Source organism: Nannobrachium achirus (genome assembly GCF_963921795.1).
Source record: "Nannobrachium achirus genome assembly, chromosome: 10".
NCBI lineage: Eukaryota > Metazoa > Chordata > Actinopteri > Myctophiformes > Myctophidae > Nannobrachium > Nannobrachium achirus.
In genome coordinates, this window is record NC_137819.1 from 36,351,504 (window position 1) to 36,368,612 (window position 17,109).

The 17,109-nt window shown below is 43.0% G+C and overlaps 1 protein-coding gene across 2 annotated transcripts in view; it reads right to left on the bottom strand.

Moving 5' to 3' along the window:
* The window catches only part of macf1a (microtubule actin crosslinking factor 1a), a 189,210-nt gene that overhangs the window by 34,559 nt on the left and 137,542 nt on the right, over window positions 1-17,109 (bottom strand). For both annotated transcript variants that reach the window (XM_080734855.1, XM_080734854.1), the window contains exons 61-71: window positions 16,290-16,619; window positions 15,090-15,174; window positions 12,728-12,960; window positions 11,006-11,212; window positions 9,740-9,967; window positions 9,132-9,350; window positions 8,295-8,498; window positions 4,787-5,012; window positions 3,199-3,425; window positions 2,173-2,295; window positions 1,938-2,039 (exon numbers count right to left, since the gene is read on the bottom strand). In XM_080734855.1, the coding sequence (XP_080590981.1) occupies window positions 1,938-2,039; window positions 2,173-2,295; window positions 3,199-3,425; window positions 4,787-5,012; window positions 8,295-8,498; window positions 9,132-9,350; window positions 9,740-9,967; window positions 11,006-11,212; window positions 12,728-12,960; window positions 15,090-15,174; window positions 16,290-16,619 (2,184 nt within the window). The remainder of the gene's footprint in view (window positions 1-1,937; window positions 2,040-2,172; window positions 2,296-3,198; window positions 3,426-4,786; window positions 5,013-8,294; window positions 8,499-9,131; window positions 9,351-9,739; window positions 9,968-11,005; window positions 11,213-12,727; window positions 12,961-15,089; window positions 15,175-16,289; window positions 16,620-17,109) is intronic.

The window sequence follows — 17,109 nt, forward strand, 5'->3', positions numbered from 1 at the left end:
ACAAAACTATTGAAAACAGCCGATCTACAAGCACACAACGCGTTGTGGGCTTGTTTGGAGTGTTTGGGGGTAAACGTTTAGACCTACAGTCAATAAAATGTTTTGTCTGCATATTTGTGTGCTGTTTTATGTTTGTCTATGAGAGAAGTGGGCATACACTGGGTCATTTTACAAAAAGGGAATTGGTTCATTTACCAGAGTAATTGACATTCATTCAGTGTGTTCCATTTCGACAATTGTGTTTTCAATTTTGCTCTTTAGTGTTCTGTTCATGCTTGGTAGTGTTCAGCCAAAAGCTAGTTGTGTTTATTCAATGAATGCATGTGTGTGTCATGTGAAAATATGGCTGTGTTTACCAAATGAAAACACGAGTTCCATTTTGTGAACATGTTAACTCATTTGCTGCCATTTAACAATACCTTCGTACTCCAATCCTGCCAAACTGTCTCCATAGACTTCCATGTAATTCATAGTGCACGGATCATGCACACCCATGCCTAGATAATGCACCACGTGTGTCCACATTGCTCACAGCTTTCAAACAAAAGAATCCGAATGGAAATCCGTTCAGGCATTCATGAGATAGCAGCCACTATGTTTTACACTGTTGTGAGCTTGGAGGTCTGCTACCTGAGTTGTATGGGGGTTGTATGGGGGTTAAACAAGCAATTTCGCGATCGCTATCATGCCTACTAACGTTTTTGGGGTCCAAAAAAAAAAAAAAAAAAAAAAAATGTTTTTTTTTTTTTTTTTTTTTTCAAAATGGCGGCCATTCTCGGGTTCCTCGGGCGTGGCAGGGAGGGACATCCCAAAATTCTCGGGTTCCTCGGGCTTGGCAGGGTATGAGTTAAGAGATTTGATGGCAAAGAGTTGTTTTGCAAAGGGATCTTCAACGTTTTCAGATCAAGGACCCCTTAGTTGAGAGAGAGATGAAGCAGGGACCCCCACAACCCTTTGTACCTCAACCTCTGTGCTTACTGCTTAGTATGCTCTTTTTTCCCCTCCACACCTAAAGTATTTGCCGAAAATAGCCAATCTGCAAGCTCACAACACTTTGCAGTGTGAGGTGTTGTGAGCTTGTAGATCTGCTATTTTTGAAAAATTGTGAAAATGAGTGCAAGTCTTTGAATATCTTTGACCCGATCTTTGACCCGACTTCTAAATCCTTCCTCTAAAATCGAAATCATGCTGTTCTCAAACCTTTTCATGTGAAGGACCCCCAAAATTACAGGTATTTGGCCACGGACCCCCCATCTCAAAATATGTTATTCCAGGGACCCCCCAGAAGCAAATATTTGAGTTACAAATGTTCGCTTTTAAGTAGATATATTCAAAGACTTGCAAAAAAAAACATGATTTTAAAAAAATAGCAGATCTACATGTGCTTGTATATTTGCTATTTTTCAATAGTTAAAGCAGTCAATAATCCTAGGCCTAAATGGGTTAAACAAATAATTACAATTTGAGTGCAAAAATAACTTGAAAAGAAACTATTTACAAGCTCACAATGCAGGTAGAGATAACAAGTAACCAACAAGTAATAGACTCGAATAGTCGACTCATATTGAAGAATCGCCACCCCGTGGCTGAACAGCCACACTACACGTTGAAATAAAATATCACATTTCTAGGGGGCGCGGCTAAGAATTTGGAGGCGTGTTTGACAGAGGTACCTCTAGGCACCTCTTGACACCTCTAGGTGTCATTTTAGACTTGGCGACGCTAAATGTTGTAACCCACTGTATTTGATAACAGCGGTAAAGTGATGAAGCACCAGTTTTTAGTACAATTTTAAATGGCAACTTGGCCATTTCTTTACCGTGAATCCTATAATTACATTTTGAGGAGGACACTTCCAGATGAGTTCTTCAGATAACAAACTTTCATTAGAAAATAATGGTTCTATATCAAATTAAATGAAAGTAAAATATGCTGACCTGCAGTGCATCCTGGTACTGAACAGAGGCAGTCATGGCCTCCTCCAGTCTCTCCATCCTTTCTCTCCATGTCCTGTTCAGACCCTCCCAAGCAGCATTCATCTGAAGACAGGGATGTAGAGAGAGAGAGAGAGACAGACAGACAGAGAGACAGATGAAATATTAAATGACACACTCTGGCTTAACCATGAAATAATTTCCAATTTAGGTATTAGGTAGACAATTAATCTCTCACCTCATCAATGGTCTTTTTGACTTCAGGTTTCTCAGTTTCTCCACAGGCAAAGATGAGGTCAGCACCGAGGGTCCTGACAAACTCTAGTTCCTCCCTTAAACCATCTGTCTCTGCCTTGATGGCCTGCAGGAAAGATAAAACAACATAGTGAGGGACAGCTTGAAGTCAGAGAGTACGTCACTTCATGAGAAATTACACTGTTACACTGTTACAAACCCCTCCAGTCAGCACCAGTGTTCCAAAACATCATTCTACAGGCGTTTCCATCTAAATTAAAATCTAGTTACTAGATTATTATGATGCCATTCAGAGACACAAACTGTTATGGAATTGTGAAAAACAGAAAAAATAAAATGCATAATTATGTTCCCCATCCATTTGTATAACTCTGCAGCCTCAATCTACTGTTTGATTACCAAGGGGCCCTCCCTCCCTCTCATTCTTTCTCCCTCCATCTCTCTTTCAGCCTGCTCTCCTCCCTCTCTCACTTGCCTTTGCCATTTGATGAATAAACCCCAAACCAGAATCCATCCTCTTCCATACCCATATCCCAAGGGTCTTCAACGGGGGGTCTGGGACCCCTAGGAGGTCCTCAGAGATACTACAGGGGGTCCTCTTAATCTTTGTGTGATAAGAACTTTATTTTTTCTACACTAACCACTTGAACTTTAGTATCCTTATTCTGTGTGGGACGTTAGCCAAGAATAGCCAATCTACAAGCTCACAATGCCTCGCAGCTTGTAGATCTGCTATTCTTGGCAAAGAGGTGGAAAAGAAGAGGAGACTAAGTATTGACGGTTCAAGTGGTTCAATGTCTAAAAATACACCAACAACCTACACTTATGATAGTGCTGTCAAACACCTCTACGATGTCTAAGAAATCTAAGAACATTTTTAATCTGCGACACTCAATCTGCAAAAGTTTTATACAATACGTAGTGGGGGTCCCTGCTTTATCTCTCTCTCAGCTAAGGGGTCCTTGGCCTGAAAACGTTGAAGACCCCTGCCCTATCCCCATTTCCGTACCTCTGCAGCCTCTATCTGTTGTTTGATGAGCGAGGGGTCCACCCCGGGGTCCTCAAGCTCCTTGACGATGTCCTGGGAGTCGCGCAGCGTGCTCAGCAGAGCGGCCATGTCGGCCCAGAACTTGCCAGCCAGGTCCAACACGTCGTTCAGCTTGCCCTCTCTCTCCTCGGCCCGCTGGCGGATCTCGTCCCACAGCGAACGCAGGCGCAGGAGGCGGGCGCGCACGGCTGGAGAGAGGAGAAGAGGTTAGGAACAAGATCGGATTGGGCTGAGTGTGAAGGTGGGGGGGTGAGGCTATTAGTACATGTTTGAGAAGGCTAGCTTGGCTGTTATTCGGTAACGTAACACTTCATGTAACATTTGAAGTCTTTGGCTACAACATTTCAACTGGCGAGTCTGGTCGGCATTCGTCGGGGAGAGAGAGAGAGAGAGGAGAAGGAGAAGAAAGGATTAGATGGAGAACGGATGTTTTCGATGGTGGGACGTTGCCATGGTTGCGTGCCTGGGAGGGTAGGCCCGGCCCCTCATACATTTCGGCAATGTGGTGCACAGGTAAGCTCAGACATTTTTGAACAACTACAGCTGACATCACAAATGAATTTTGTCAAGGACAAAACAAACAAGGATTTAATGTCTTCTGAGGTTTCATAGTTTGCACGTGTGGATATGGCCGTCTGGTGTACTAGCCACGCTGAATGAAAACAGACAGGCCTTTAGCGAAGTCAGTCCACTCCCACCGCCTGGACACAGAGCACTCTTTCATCAGCGATGAAGAAATGGACTCAGAAGTGGAGCGGGAGAGGGAGGGGGGGAGGGGTTAGGGTCAAGGCTGCAAGACCCCTCGGGAGGGTGACAGAACAAGGGCCTGTGTGTGTCCATGTGTGCGTGTGTTTTCTCACCATGTGACAAGGGCTGCGCAAGAAAAGCTGACATTGACTCTGTTGTGTTTCAAATAAATGTTGAGTGAGCGTCTGTGTGTGTTTAACATCAGTCCCCCGTCCTGCCACAGATACTGTTCATATGTCTTGAGTGCACCAAATATCTGCTTCTCAGCGTGATAAGGAAGCAGTGTGCGTGTGTGTGTATGTGTGTATGTGTGTGTCTTTAAGTTGCCAATTCAAATAGCTAGCACAATTCTGTTGAGCCTTTGCAGTCGTACGAGTGTGCATGTTTAATATCTGTGTATTGAGACCGTGTATGAGACTGTGTATGTCCAAACATTCAAAGTTTCACATTTTAATGTTTTTTGTAAATTGAGGCCCTACTTCATCATACAAAAGTGGCACACAAAAGTAGTGAAAATAGCTGATCAACAAGCACACAACTCCTCGCATCGCGAGGCGTTGTGTGCTTGTAGATCGGATATTTTCACTATTTTAAATCGTTTAAAGAATTATAACAAAAATAGGAAGGTTTTGGACATACAAGGTTTCCACCCGACTATGACGATATACTTCTATTCCCACAGCCGCGCGTGCACGTGTGTGTGTGTGTGTGTGTGTGTGTGTGTGTGTGTGTGTGTGTGTGTGTGTGTGTGTGTGTGTGTGTGTGTGTGTGTGTGTGTGTGTGTCCCACAACCGCCACCTACCCTGCGCGGCGGGGTCGTCGTGTGATGCCCGTCCGATGAGCTCCTCTCCGCGGGCGCAGAGGGCAGAGAAGGAGGGCAGCAGCTTGTCCAGCTCCAGGCCCTGGGCCCTGTGCTCGGCCAGCTGCTCCCTGATCTTATCCACCTCCGCAGCCACCGGAGGAGGCTGCCGGAGCCTCTGGAGCGCCCCCTCCAGGGTCTCCAGGAGAGGGTCCATCTTGTCGTGGAACTATACGAGGAAGGGAAGACGAGCGGAACGGACAAAAAGTTAGGAGGAGGAAGGCGGAGGCTGTAAAAAGGGAAGAGGTCAAGGGAGGTTTGGGATCAACTGGCTGTGACACTTTGAAAGTTATACTGAGAGATGAATCATTTCAAATCAGCTCAGATTAAGGCAGGTAGGTGGTGGGTAGTATTTTGGGTGGAACTTCTCTACACTTGATTTGCAAATCTATTGAATCATAACCATGTCATCCACCTACAATGTTATCACTCACCCAGGGAGTTAATTTAGAATTAATTGTGTGCTGTGGTCTACAAGCTTTGAGCTTGTAGATCGGTTATTTTTACAGTATACTGCCCTACAAAGCCAGAGTGCAGTAACTACGAACAAAAAATTGACTGATAAATGGGTTTAAAAGTGTTTCAACTGGTCAGCCAAATGAGATAAAAATGTATAAGTGATATTACACTGATTGTATACAGTATCTGTTCTTGAGGTAAATGTTTATCCCCCAATATCATGAATGCCAATTTGATATTTGGGATACACAAATAAGTTGGTGTGTCCAGAAACGTAGTTACTGCACTCTGTCTTTGTAGGGCAGTATACTGGTTAAAGAGATTTTGACACTATATTAACTGATTTTGCTGAGGAGTGGGGACCTCCTGGAACCCCCTCAAGGACACCTGGGTTGTCCCCGGACCCCACATTGAGAACTGCTGTTCTAAGACACATCTCAAGATTATACTTTCAACTTGTCAACCAATGAGCAGAATGCTGGACGGGCTTGATCTACAGTGCAACAGGGGGATTTCATCTGTCTACACATTTCAACCCATTTTCAAGGGCATACTACTAGATTTAGGGGGGAAAGGGGATATTATCTGGAACAAAGAACAAACAACACATATTTATTCTAGCCACATGGGATAAATTCGTATGGCACAGTAGGAGGACTTCTAGGGAAAGTTTAAAAGTCTTGGACCAAGCTTAGTTGAAGACTAAAAAGGTTCCTCATTAGGAAGCCTTTTCATTCTTCTAACCAGGCTTAATCCATGATCACAAACTTGACGTCAGGTCATAAGACAGATCTTTAGTGGTTTGATCACTCAGGGTTGGTAGACACCACGAGATTTCACAATTTTTATCTTCAAATGTGCTTTCAAACATAATGTACAACAACTGATATGACTTATATAATGCAGTATATTATCTAAAGGTTGCACAGAATAGCATTGAATGAAGGCCAAATTCAAACTCCAGACGATGCTCTCACTCTGTTAGAATGTTAACAACTCATTGCACTACACAGTCTTCAATCCAATTCTCACTTGGTAATATACTATCGATATTATCAGAAGTTAACCTATTGAAGCATATTTGAGCCTTTGTATATTTTATCCCACTCATCTACAGCAGCCGTCAAATAACGGACATTAACCTGTGTAGCAGCAGTGAGACAAGCAGATAGACTTGATTAGGACAACTCTATGATAGTTAGTAGATGAAATCACGTAGTGCCAGCCTGCCCTGAGTGTCAGTTGAGTGTCTGGCTCTGTCAGTGGTCTTACCTCTACCAGCTGGGTGATTGGATGTGAGCAGTGACCATGGTGGAAATGGTTGCAGGGCACACACACACACAGCACATCCACAATGCACAAGGGATGGGATGGAGGGATGGGGGGGATGGAGGAAGCAAACCAGAGAGGGACAGAGAGGGAGTTAACGGAGGGGAGGGAAAGGAGGGGAGGGGAGGAATTGGGGTCGCAAGGTGGGTGGAGAAAATGGGAGATGGGGCAAAATGAGAGCGAAAAGGAGGTGTGATAGTTAGGGATGATGGAGGGATGACATAGTTGGTGCAGGTGGAGGAAGAGAAGGAGTGACATGTGGGGTTGGTTTTGAGGGGGTTCAGGAGTTGGAGAAACAATAAAATGTGTTAAATCAGAGACATGCATACAAAGAAAACACAAACTGCCTTGTGGAACACTTCAGACTGTGCACACACAGGCAAATAAACACTGTTTTATGTTGTGATGTTCATAAACAATGTTAAACGGTCAAGAAAACAGTCAAAGAATGCAGTGGATGTTACTTAGATATGGCATGATGTGAGTAAGTCTGAATGATGAATTATGTTAGATCTACAACATTCATACTGGCTGGATGTAAAGGTGATGTGCTTTTTATGGTTTCATTAACCCACTTTAGACCTGAGTCCGATTCTAAAAGGTTTTCTGAAAAACACGTGTATTTGTATTTAACGTTTAAAAAACTAAATTAACGTTGCTACATATTATATGGCAACAACTAAACAACACAGCGGCATTCTCTGCTTGAAAGGTACAGTATAACAAACGATCTGTTCCAGGTCTAAATAAAGGGATATACAAAAATAATGTGTCAAATATAAAACAAAGACACCACAAACAAGCAGTCATCACAATAAACTTATCGACATATGAAAAACATCATAATTGGTAATGCAAGTGCACACACAGAGACACACAACGATGCCATGCCGAAGTCAAGATGACCAACTAAGTTATGTCAGCTGCAGGCTGCAAACACCAACCAAAGAACCTTAAGTAGACCTGGGTCTAAAAGTAGCATCTATTGTTTGGTCTTTTTAAACGTCTTGGGCTGTACCAGATGGGAGCAGGCACGTGCACACATAGACATCAAAGGGGGCTTGAGCCCCTGCCCTTTTACCTGTAAAAAGTACCCTCTCCACACCATGAATGCAGTTTTTACTATGGTGAAAGAAATGCAAATGCCCCTTTTCCATGCCATACCTGAAGGCAGTATTCAAGAGAATTGCTTTGTCCAAACTCTCCTGAACTTGAATGCAGCATCTTATGTTGAAAGAATTGCCCTCTCTGTGTAGAAATACATGCCATTACGCCACATCTCCAGTATTGACTTGATTATGCTAAGTTCAGTGTGGTATCAAGCACCGAAAATAGCCGACCTCCAAGCTTGGAGGTCTGCTATATTCGATATTTCCACCAAAAGGCCCTTTTAGAAATTTCAGCCCCTGCCTTTCTAACATTCTCTGCAAGTCCCTGGATGGGAGTATTCTGATTTTAATTCACAGAGATTCTATAGCCTTCTCTGGGTTCACTGTCAAAATCGAACCGTGTAATAGACCTAACCACACTTATGTATTTGCCATCTATATAAGCTCATATTAGGCTGCAAATGCATCAGCATATACTGTACTAATTGACCCAGGTCTGACTTTAACAGACAGTGACGCCTCACCAACTGAACGGTCAGTCGTCCATTAAGTACCTGTGTAGACTGGGACACGGCCTCGTCCAGCGAGGTCGCCCGGCCCTTGACCTCTTCCTTGATGGCCATGTAGCGTCTCTCGGCATCGGTGTAGCGCTGCCTCACCGCGGCTCCCTCCTGGGCGCTGAGCTCCGCCAGCTGGGGCCCGATCTTCAGCAGCTTGTCGATGTGGGGCTTGTGTTCCGAGATCGACTCCCTCAGGCACTGGGGATGGAAGAATGAGATGGAGATGAATATGAATAGAATTGTATATACATTGTATATCGTATGACATTAATAATATCACAATATATCATTATTTTATAATATATTAAAGCAGTGGTTTTCAACCTTTTTTTCATATCAAGGGCCATTATTTATTCTGCATTTAAGCATTTGATGTAGCCTCTCAGACCCAAAACATGATGTTGGTACCATAGAAGACAAACAGGGAAAATAGCTAATCTACAAGCTCACAACGTGTTGGATCGGTTATACAGTAGGCCTATGTGCTATATACAGTATATGTCGTAAGACAAAGTTTATACAATAGAGTGATTTTGTTTTACAAATCGAACCGTGATTATTCCACTCTGCCTTCTTTAACCCCCAGTTTTCTGAAAAATGCATGTTTCTATATCAGTGGTGCTCAAACTCATGTCAAGGAGCCCCAGAACTATATGTATTTGGCCATGGACCCCCTATCTCAAAATATGTTGTTCCAGGGACCCCGAGAATATAAATATATATGTTATATATTCAAAGATTTTGACTGTCCCTCATATTGCTTTTGTTTGTTTGTTTTTACCCTCATCTGGTCCTTCTTTAACTGTTCCTCATATTATATATATGCTTTACCCTCATCTGGTCCTGCTGCAGTCGCAGTGCGTCCGTATCGATGGCAGGCGGGGGCAGCTGGTTGATGAGTGCCTCCGTCTCTCCCAGGAAGGGATCCAGCTCCTCGTAGGTCTCCCAGAAGCGGGCCACCAGGACCTGGGCCTGCTCCAGGGCCTTGAAGCGCTCGCCGTGACTTTGGCTCACCGCCTCATAGCGGGCGCTCAGGGAGTCTGTCTTCACCTGAGAGGAGGACAGAGACGAGTGAGTGGCACAGCAAAATACATTTACAATACATAATAATAATAATAATAATGGATTGCATTTTTATATCGCTTTTCTAAGCAAGTTGCGAACTCAAAGCGCTTACAATGTTCCATTCATTCATACATTGGGATGACATAGAAACTAGAAAGGTGCAATCCTGGGAAATTGCATATAATGGAGATCCCTGATGTGGAGATCCCTGATTGCAATATCTTGGCAAAAAAAAAAAAAGTACTTAAAATAAATTCATCATAAATTCATCAGGTGCTAAGGTATGGCAACATGACTGGACACCAATATTGCCATAGATTTGCTTTTGCTAAACTGACGCCACTGTTTTCTGCTTTCCCTCCCTTCCTCCTCACCGTGAGCGAGTCTTTCTGGGCGTCGCTGCAGCTCTCCAGGATGTCGTCCCGGGTGGCGATCAGCTGGTCCACGGTGTCCTTGTGTCGGATGATGTCGATGTTGAAGGCTCGCTGCACCTGCAGCTGGGCCCCCGTCATGTCAGGCTCCAGGCTCAGGGGCCCCAGGGAGGCCAGCTTACGCTCCGTCTCGCCCAGCCAGGCCAGCTCCGCTTCCACCGCCTCCTCGTACTGCAGGGAAGGAGGGACGAGTCGAGCATTGAGACATGACCAGTGGTGGAAAAAGTACTCACCCTTTTTTTTTTTACTTATTCACCCTTACTTTTTTACTAGTCCGGAATTCAAAAGGCACTTGAGTAAAAGTACAAAAGTATGGGCATTAGAATGTACTTAAAGTGCCGAAACTATTTCAAGTTTTCAAACGTCTAATTTTTTTTTTTTTAAATGGCGACGCATTGTGAGCTTGTAGATCGTCTATTTTCAAACGGCCGAAATGTATATAGGGCCGAAGTGGTCTATAAAGTAACAAGTAACCAACGTTTTCAAATAAGTAGAAGTGGAGTAGAAGTGCAATATTTGGATCCGAGATGTAGTGGAGTAGAAGTAAAAGTATTGGAAATCGGAAATACTCAAGTAAAGTACAAATACCTCAAAATTGTACTTAAGTACAGTACTTAAGTAAATGTACTTCCACCACTGGACATGGCAAACTGGGAAGGCCACTTAGTTTTATGTGATTTGGTGGCTTTTTAAAGCTCTTTGTAAGCAACTTTGAAAGATGCTATAAAGTTTTTTATTTTTCCTTTTTTTCTTCATTTCATCCAATCAGGAAAAAAAGAAGCCCACAAAAATCCTTTATCAGCTTGTTTTCCAGTTCCAATTTTGTCTGCACATTCTTTTTGTTTCATAACTTCCAATTTCACTTGGTCATCCTGTATCATGTATTGAGCTTTCTCTTCTGTCTAAAATAATGATTTGGAGCTAGAAATGTATTTCCTGTTTACCAAAGAGCTTAAGATACGGGCGGACTATACAGGCGGAATATAGAGCTATTTAACACTTATTCTAATGAAAAAAAATGACAATTACTGCATTAGAAACATAAATATACTGATGTAAATCCATACGCTATGCAGACGTTTGGGTGAATAGTTTCCAGCTAATAACAAGTAAGATCCTGTATATTCATTTACTAGTAAATCAACCCAACATCCTCAACATCAAATACTGCAGACAGTAAGACAATGACATATGTATAGGTAGCAGTACCTGCTGTGACCTCTGGATGGCAGCCTGTACCAGTTTCACCCTCTGAGTGATGGTTTCATCGGCCTGGCGGTACCGTTGGTTGGCGTCGGCGACCAGGCGGTCCAGCCCCTCGCGGGCACGCCATGGCACCAGGTCCAGTAGGGCGCTGCCCACCTCGTTCACCGTATCCAACACCAAACACTTCTCCGCTGATACTTTCTTCAGCTCCTGAGAGAGAGGTGGAGGTAAACTTTTGTAATCAGTGGCGGAAAAAGTACTCACCTTTTTTTACTTAAGTGAAAGTATCAATACTGCAACTTAGAAATACTCTGTTGCAAGTTAAAAGTCCGGAATTCAAAAGTACAATAGTATTGGCATCAATTGGCACCTATTTCAAGTTTTCATATGTATAAATATACTTTGAAAATAGCTGATCTAGAAGCTCACAATGTGTCGTACTGCGATGCATTGTGAGTTTGTAGATCGGCTATTTTCAAATGCCCGAAATGTATAGGGCTGAAGTGGTTAATGTATGTTTGTGATGATTCTATTCTACAAAGTAACTAGTAACTAAAGTTTTTTCAAATCAATGCGGTGGAGTAAAAGTACAATATTTGAAAGAATAGAGTAGGAGAAAAAGTATTGGGAATTGGAAATACTCAAGTAAAGTACAAATACCTCAAAATTGTACAAGTACAGCACTTAAGTAAATGTACTTAGTTCGTTTCCAACGTTTTGTTAAAATGGTTAACAAAGTTTAGTGAGTTCTACAAATCACACCTTTACTACAGTGGACTCGCCATTAGTTGGAACAGAAAAAAGTTAGACACTAGCAATGTGGCAGATACAGTACTGTATGTCTTGCCAAGTATCCTTCGTACCATTATTTAGCCTATTCTTGGAATCAATATTTCTATAGCGCTGAAGTCATGGCATTGCACATCTGACTCTTGGCAAAGAGAAAAACACAACAATGATATGTATCTGTTGATATGCCTGTGTTTCAAGTGAACAGATGTTATTAGCGCGTGTCTCAAACACTCATTAATAACTAGCCGACACGATGCCAGCGAGTTAATAATAAATCAGGAAACAAACCATGTCGGTATCAAGTAATATAACATAGTGCTATAAACACATCATCACATCACAATTGTCTCTCTGGTCTATCTCGATAGTACATTGGCTAGCAACAGTGTTTTTTTATGACCATTTCAAAGGCACATAAACAAACTATATTATACTGTCATGACTCATGATGAGCCACGATGGCAGGCTCCGGCACTTAAACCAGTGGTTTTCAACCATTGGTCCAGGGACTATCAGTGGTCCTTGAGGGAGTTATAGGTGGTCCCCAGCTAAATGATGGAGAATTGGTAACCCAAACAGACCCTTATAGATGAGTGTAAAATTAATCCAAATCCATTTGGTTTCATTTTACACTCTCAGGAGTTAAATTATTGTTAAACATCTGCATTACTTCATTTACAAGAAGTCTACAACAATTCGAAAATAGAAGAATTATTATTTTGATCGAAGTTTTGCCCGTCATCTCTCCTATTACCACATCAATACAGCATGGAATTGTGGAAAAAGGTTTTTATCTAAATGAGTCTAATTCTCATCAAATGATGGTCCGTGGCTCAAATGCCCAATAAATAATGGACCTTGATATGAAAAGGGTTGAAAACCACTGACTTAAACACACATACACACACAGTCGCGCACACAGACTCCTCCCACCTTCTGTCTGTCCTGGTAGGCGGCGGGCGCAGCGGCGTCGGCCTCGACGTTGTTGAGCTCCGCCTCCACGCTGTCCAGCCATTGGTTGATGTCGTCGTGTGCGCTGGCGAATCGCGTGGCCAGCTGCAGGGCCTGCTCCAGGGTGCGGAGGGCCTTGCCGCTGCCCGACGTCATCTCGCCGTAGCGTGACTTGATGCCGTCCAGCTTCTCCTGGATCAGCAGCACCTCCTCACCTGCAGGGTTACAAGCAGGTTGGCCTCAGACTATAGGGATGGGGCGATAAGCGATATTATCGTTTATCGTGAAAAAAAAAAACACTCACGATAATCTTATCGTGAGTTTTAATTCATTGTGATATCGTCCTCCTTCATGCACTGTCTGGGATCAATTCACCTTTTATTTTCCGAGCTGCGTATCCGTTACCACTTAAACCCTCTAACTAACTGGTAAAAGGTACTAATATACTTGATACAGTCTTTTTTTCCACTCTATCAAACGTCTTTGCCAAAAAATAGCCGATCTACAAGCTCACAACGTGTCGCAATGCAAATGTTCTGCCCCGGCCCCCAGGATAATGGATTTTGATTATCGCAATAATATTGTGACGAATTTCTTTTGTCACAATAATCGTGATATGAAATTTTCATATCGTCCCATCACAGGTGAGCATCGGAAGAGGTATAGGCCGTACTGAGGCTTTTATTCCATTTCTAAATACTATTTACCTGTAGTAGGCTTTCTAGAGGAAAAATCACACCCGTGTGAACTGAGCGGTGGTTTACTGTACTCTACTGTACTGTACTGTACATATTCTGTGTTCTATATCTATGAATTCTATGTGTTCTAGATCTATGAATTCTGTCGCCCCCCCCCCAGGCTAGTCTCAACAGCACCCTCTTACCCCCCCCCCACCCCCCTTCCCCCCTGTGTGTGTGTGCGTGTGTGTGTGTGTGTTTGTGTGCCTGGCCTGGCCTGGCCTGAAAACAGCGCCCCTCCCTTAACATGTGTGGTCATAAAAGGTACTGCCAGGCTACATACAGACAGACACGGACGGACGGACGGACGGAGACAGACATACCCACACACACGGCCACGTATAGGAGCGTTGTGACCACCGCTCAAAAACAACATTGGTACATAGGTCAGTTAGTGCATATGTATTATCAGAAGAGGTTTGCTTTTTTGATTTGATTTGACCTTATTAATCCTGTGGCCGTAAATTCGGTTTCAGCTTCACACAGCTGATGACTGCTCAGATGCATACGATGATACATAGAAAGATAAAGCGTATGAGTGACTTTCTGATTACAAGATGGCCCAGGTGTTTACCCACTAAGCTACGGCAGCCACTAGGGTTAAAGGGATATGGTCCGTATAAAAAATGCCACATTCAGACAGCAAAAAAAATTAACTACTCTACTGTACACAGACAGAAAAGAAAGTGAGTGCTCTACTGTACAGTATACAGTATGTAAGGGATGGATGGACAGCAGTGGGGCTAATGGATTCTTTTGCTTGGTGTCAGTGTTACGGTAGGTAGCTTGTGACCGGAAAGATGCCAATTCAAACCCGACGAAGAAAATGTGTCCAGGGGAAGTGAAAGAGTCATGCACTCCCCTCCCTCAAAACAACTGCCGCCTAGCAACTTACACCAACCACTTAACTGGAGCTGCTCAGTGGCTGGCGGTAGAAGACTGTGGTTGTACCGGGCAGCAACCCAGGTATGAATGTTTATAATTGAAGGAGAAGGAGGTACTGTAGTGTGTTGCTGCAAAAGAGACATATTCCGAAAATATTCCCACGGGAAAGATAAAAAAGGAAACTCATGTTACTCGTATGATGTTTAACACATTGGCCGCAATTGACGGCGATCTCCGTCAATTGATTTACAACGCTTGATCGCCTTTGAAAATTGGTGTTTTCATTGTTTTATTGTAGTAGCCGCTCCTCCGCACCCTGGAGTGACGCAAAGACCCCAATTCCCATGATGCATCTGGAAATGACGTCAGCCCAGACCAATGTTATGAAATTCAGAAAAATTCAGATTCTTCCCCCAGATTGCGTTTTTGATCAAAACAAGCCTTTTTCTAGGGACCATAACTAAAGCACGTATGATTGTGGTTATCATTTTTATTTTGCGGGTGAACCAAATGACGATCGTCCGCTGTGACCGAGAGCTTCTGTTTGCATGTGGACACATGGTGCGCTCACGGAGCCGTCCAAAGTAAGGTAAATACGCTGAAAAACTCAGAGGCGGATGAATTAATTCATTAATACCTTCCGGTGAATGCGCTAATACAGGTTTATAGGATGTTGGTGACATCAGAGAGAGAGAGGCTGTAAAGGCTGTACAGTAGCTTACCTGTGGTTTGTTTGAGAAGAGCCTGTCCGTTCTTGATGGCCTGGTCCACTGTCTTCTTCCTGCTTACAATCTCCTCATTCAGAGACTGGAGGTTAAGGGAGAGATGAACAAATACAATTCCATGAAGTGATTTGTGAACCATTTCATTCAAATGGGATTCAGTCCACAGCCTCAGAGAAATCCTACAGCCTAAACTAGCAAAAATAAACTTCACAAACAAATGGCATTTTTCTGTTACTTAGAGTAGTTCCTTCTAATTCATGGAAAAGAGTTAAAATAATAATAATTACCTTATGTACACATGATATATGTAATTAGGTTGCAGGCAACGCGTTATATTGTAAAGTGAATCCTACCACAACATGTTTGCGCTTATTATAATATATATTATAGACAGTACCCACTTTTGCAAAGACGATTGAGCAGAATTCTCTCCCATTATACTGGATGTACATGTACATTTACAGTATATCCAGTACCGCAGTGAGTTTGCGCTGTCTAATTATTCATACCTTTGAAGCTACAATGTCAATAAACATTAAAAGATGTATTTGAAGATGTGCTTCAAATAACTTTATTGACATTGTCCTTTTTTTCTGGTTTCTAACTGGTTGACAACGTCTCTCCAACTCTCCCTCTCTCAAAGGGAGAGTAGGGTGACCAACTCCACCCAATACAGATGTGCTAGTTACACTGTATTAACATACTCTCGTACAGATTGAATAAAGTAAATTTTTGATTCATTAAAAGAAGAAATTGTAACTTTAAAGGACAACTTTAAAGTTACAATATGAACAAGGGGTTCATATTTTAGATTGTAATGAGAGAAAAGAAAAGATGAGTGTTACAATGTTCTTATTTACTTCTTCTATTGTTTTAGCAATTTTAATGACTATTTACAGTAACACTACTAGCCCCCATAAGTCTCATCTGCCCATGAAAGATTGTGGTGCATCTTGGGAATGGGCTTATTGTATCTAAAAATACATATTTAGCCACTTGCACGCATGCCCCCAAACACTGAAATCAATGTAATTAAAATTGCTAAAACGATAGAAAGAAGTAAATTAAAATGTTAACACTCATCTTGTCTTTTCTCTAATTACAATCTAAAATATGAACCTTTGTTGTAAAAAAACAAAGTTGTCCTTTAACGATGTCAAGTGGCACTCCATCAGTTACTATACCACAAGGCCGTACCAGAGTGTCTTTGTGCTGCTGAGCCAGTATCTGTGGCTGGTAGCTGTGGAGCTCGGAGACCTGTGTCAGCCTCTGGGCCACCTCGGCCAGCCAGTTCAGAACCTCAACCTCCTCCTCGCCGAACAGCTGGGCGTTGGCCAGCGCCTGCTCCAGCATGCCCGCCCGCCGCGCAGACCAGTCGGCCAGTTCTGAGTGGCTGGACCGCACTGAGCCCACGCGCTCGCTCAGCCAGTCGCGGTCGGCCAAGCAACTGAGCGGCGTCAGGGACTGGCCGAGGGACTCGAGGCGGGCGACCTCGGCTCCTCGAGAGGACACAGCCTCTTGGAGGGCCTGGGAGGTGTGTGTGTGTGTGTGTGTGTGTGTGTGTGTGTGTGTGTGTGTGTGTGTGTGTGTGTGTGTGTGTGTGTGTGTGTGTGTGTGTGTGTGTGTGTGTGTGTGTGTGTCAATGTGAGTGTGTGCGTGTCAATGTGAGTGTGTGTGTGTGCGTGTGGGAATGATGATGGGGTGTGAAAAAGAAAACAAGGCAACAGAAAAGACAGAACAAAAAAAGTCAAAACACAAAACGTGAGCATGCAGAAGAAAAATTATATATGAAGCATGAATCCTGAATGACAAATCATAAAAATATGAAAAAAGATTAAATAACAAAATAAAATAACAAAACCATTATTCAGAATAAACTCATGAAAAACACAAATAAATCGAGTGAAAAGTCAATGATATGGGTATGATGTGAATGATAGTTTACTCAGTTTTAAATGTGTTGGCCTTACAATAGGTTTTTCACACCTGTACACCTGCACAGATCCCCTCCGTTCTT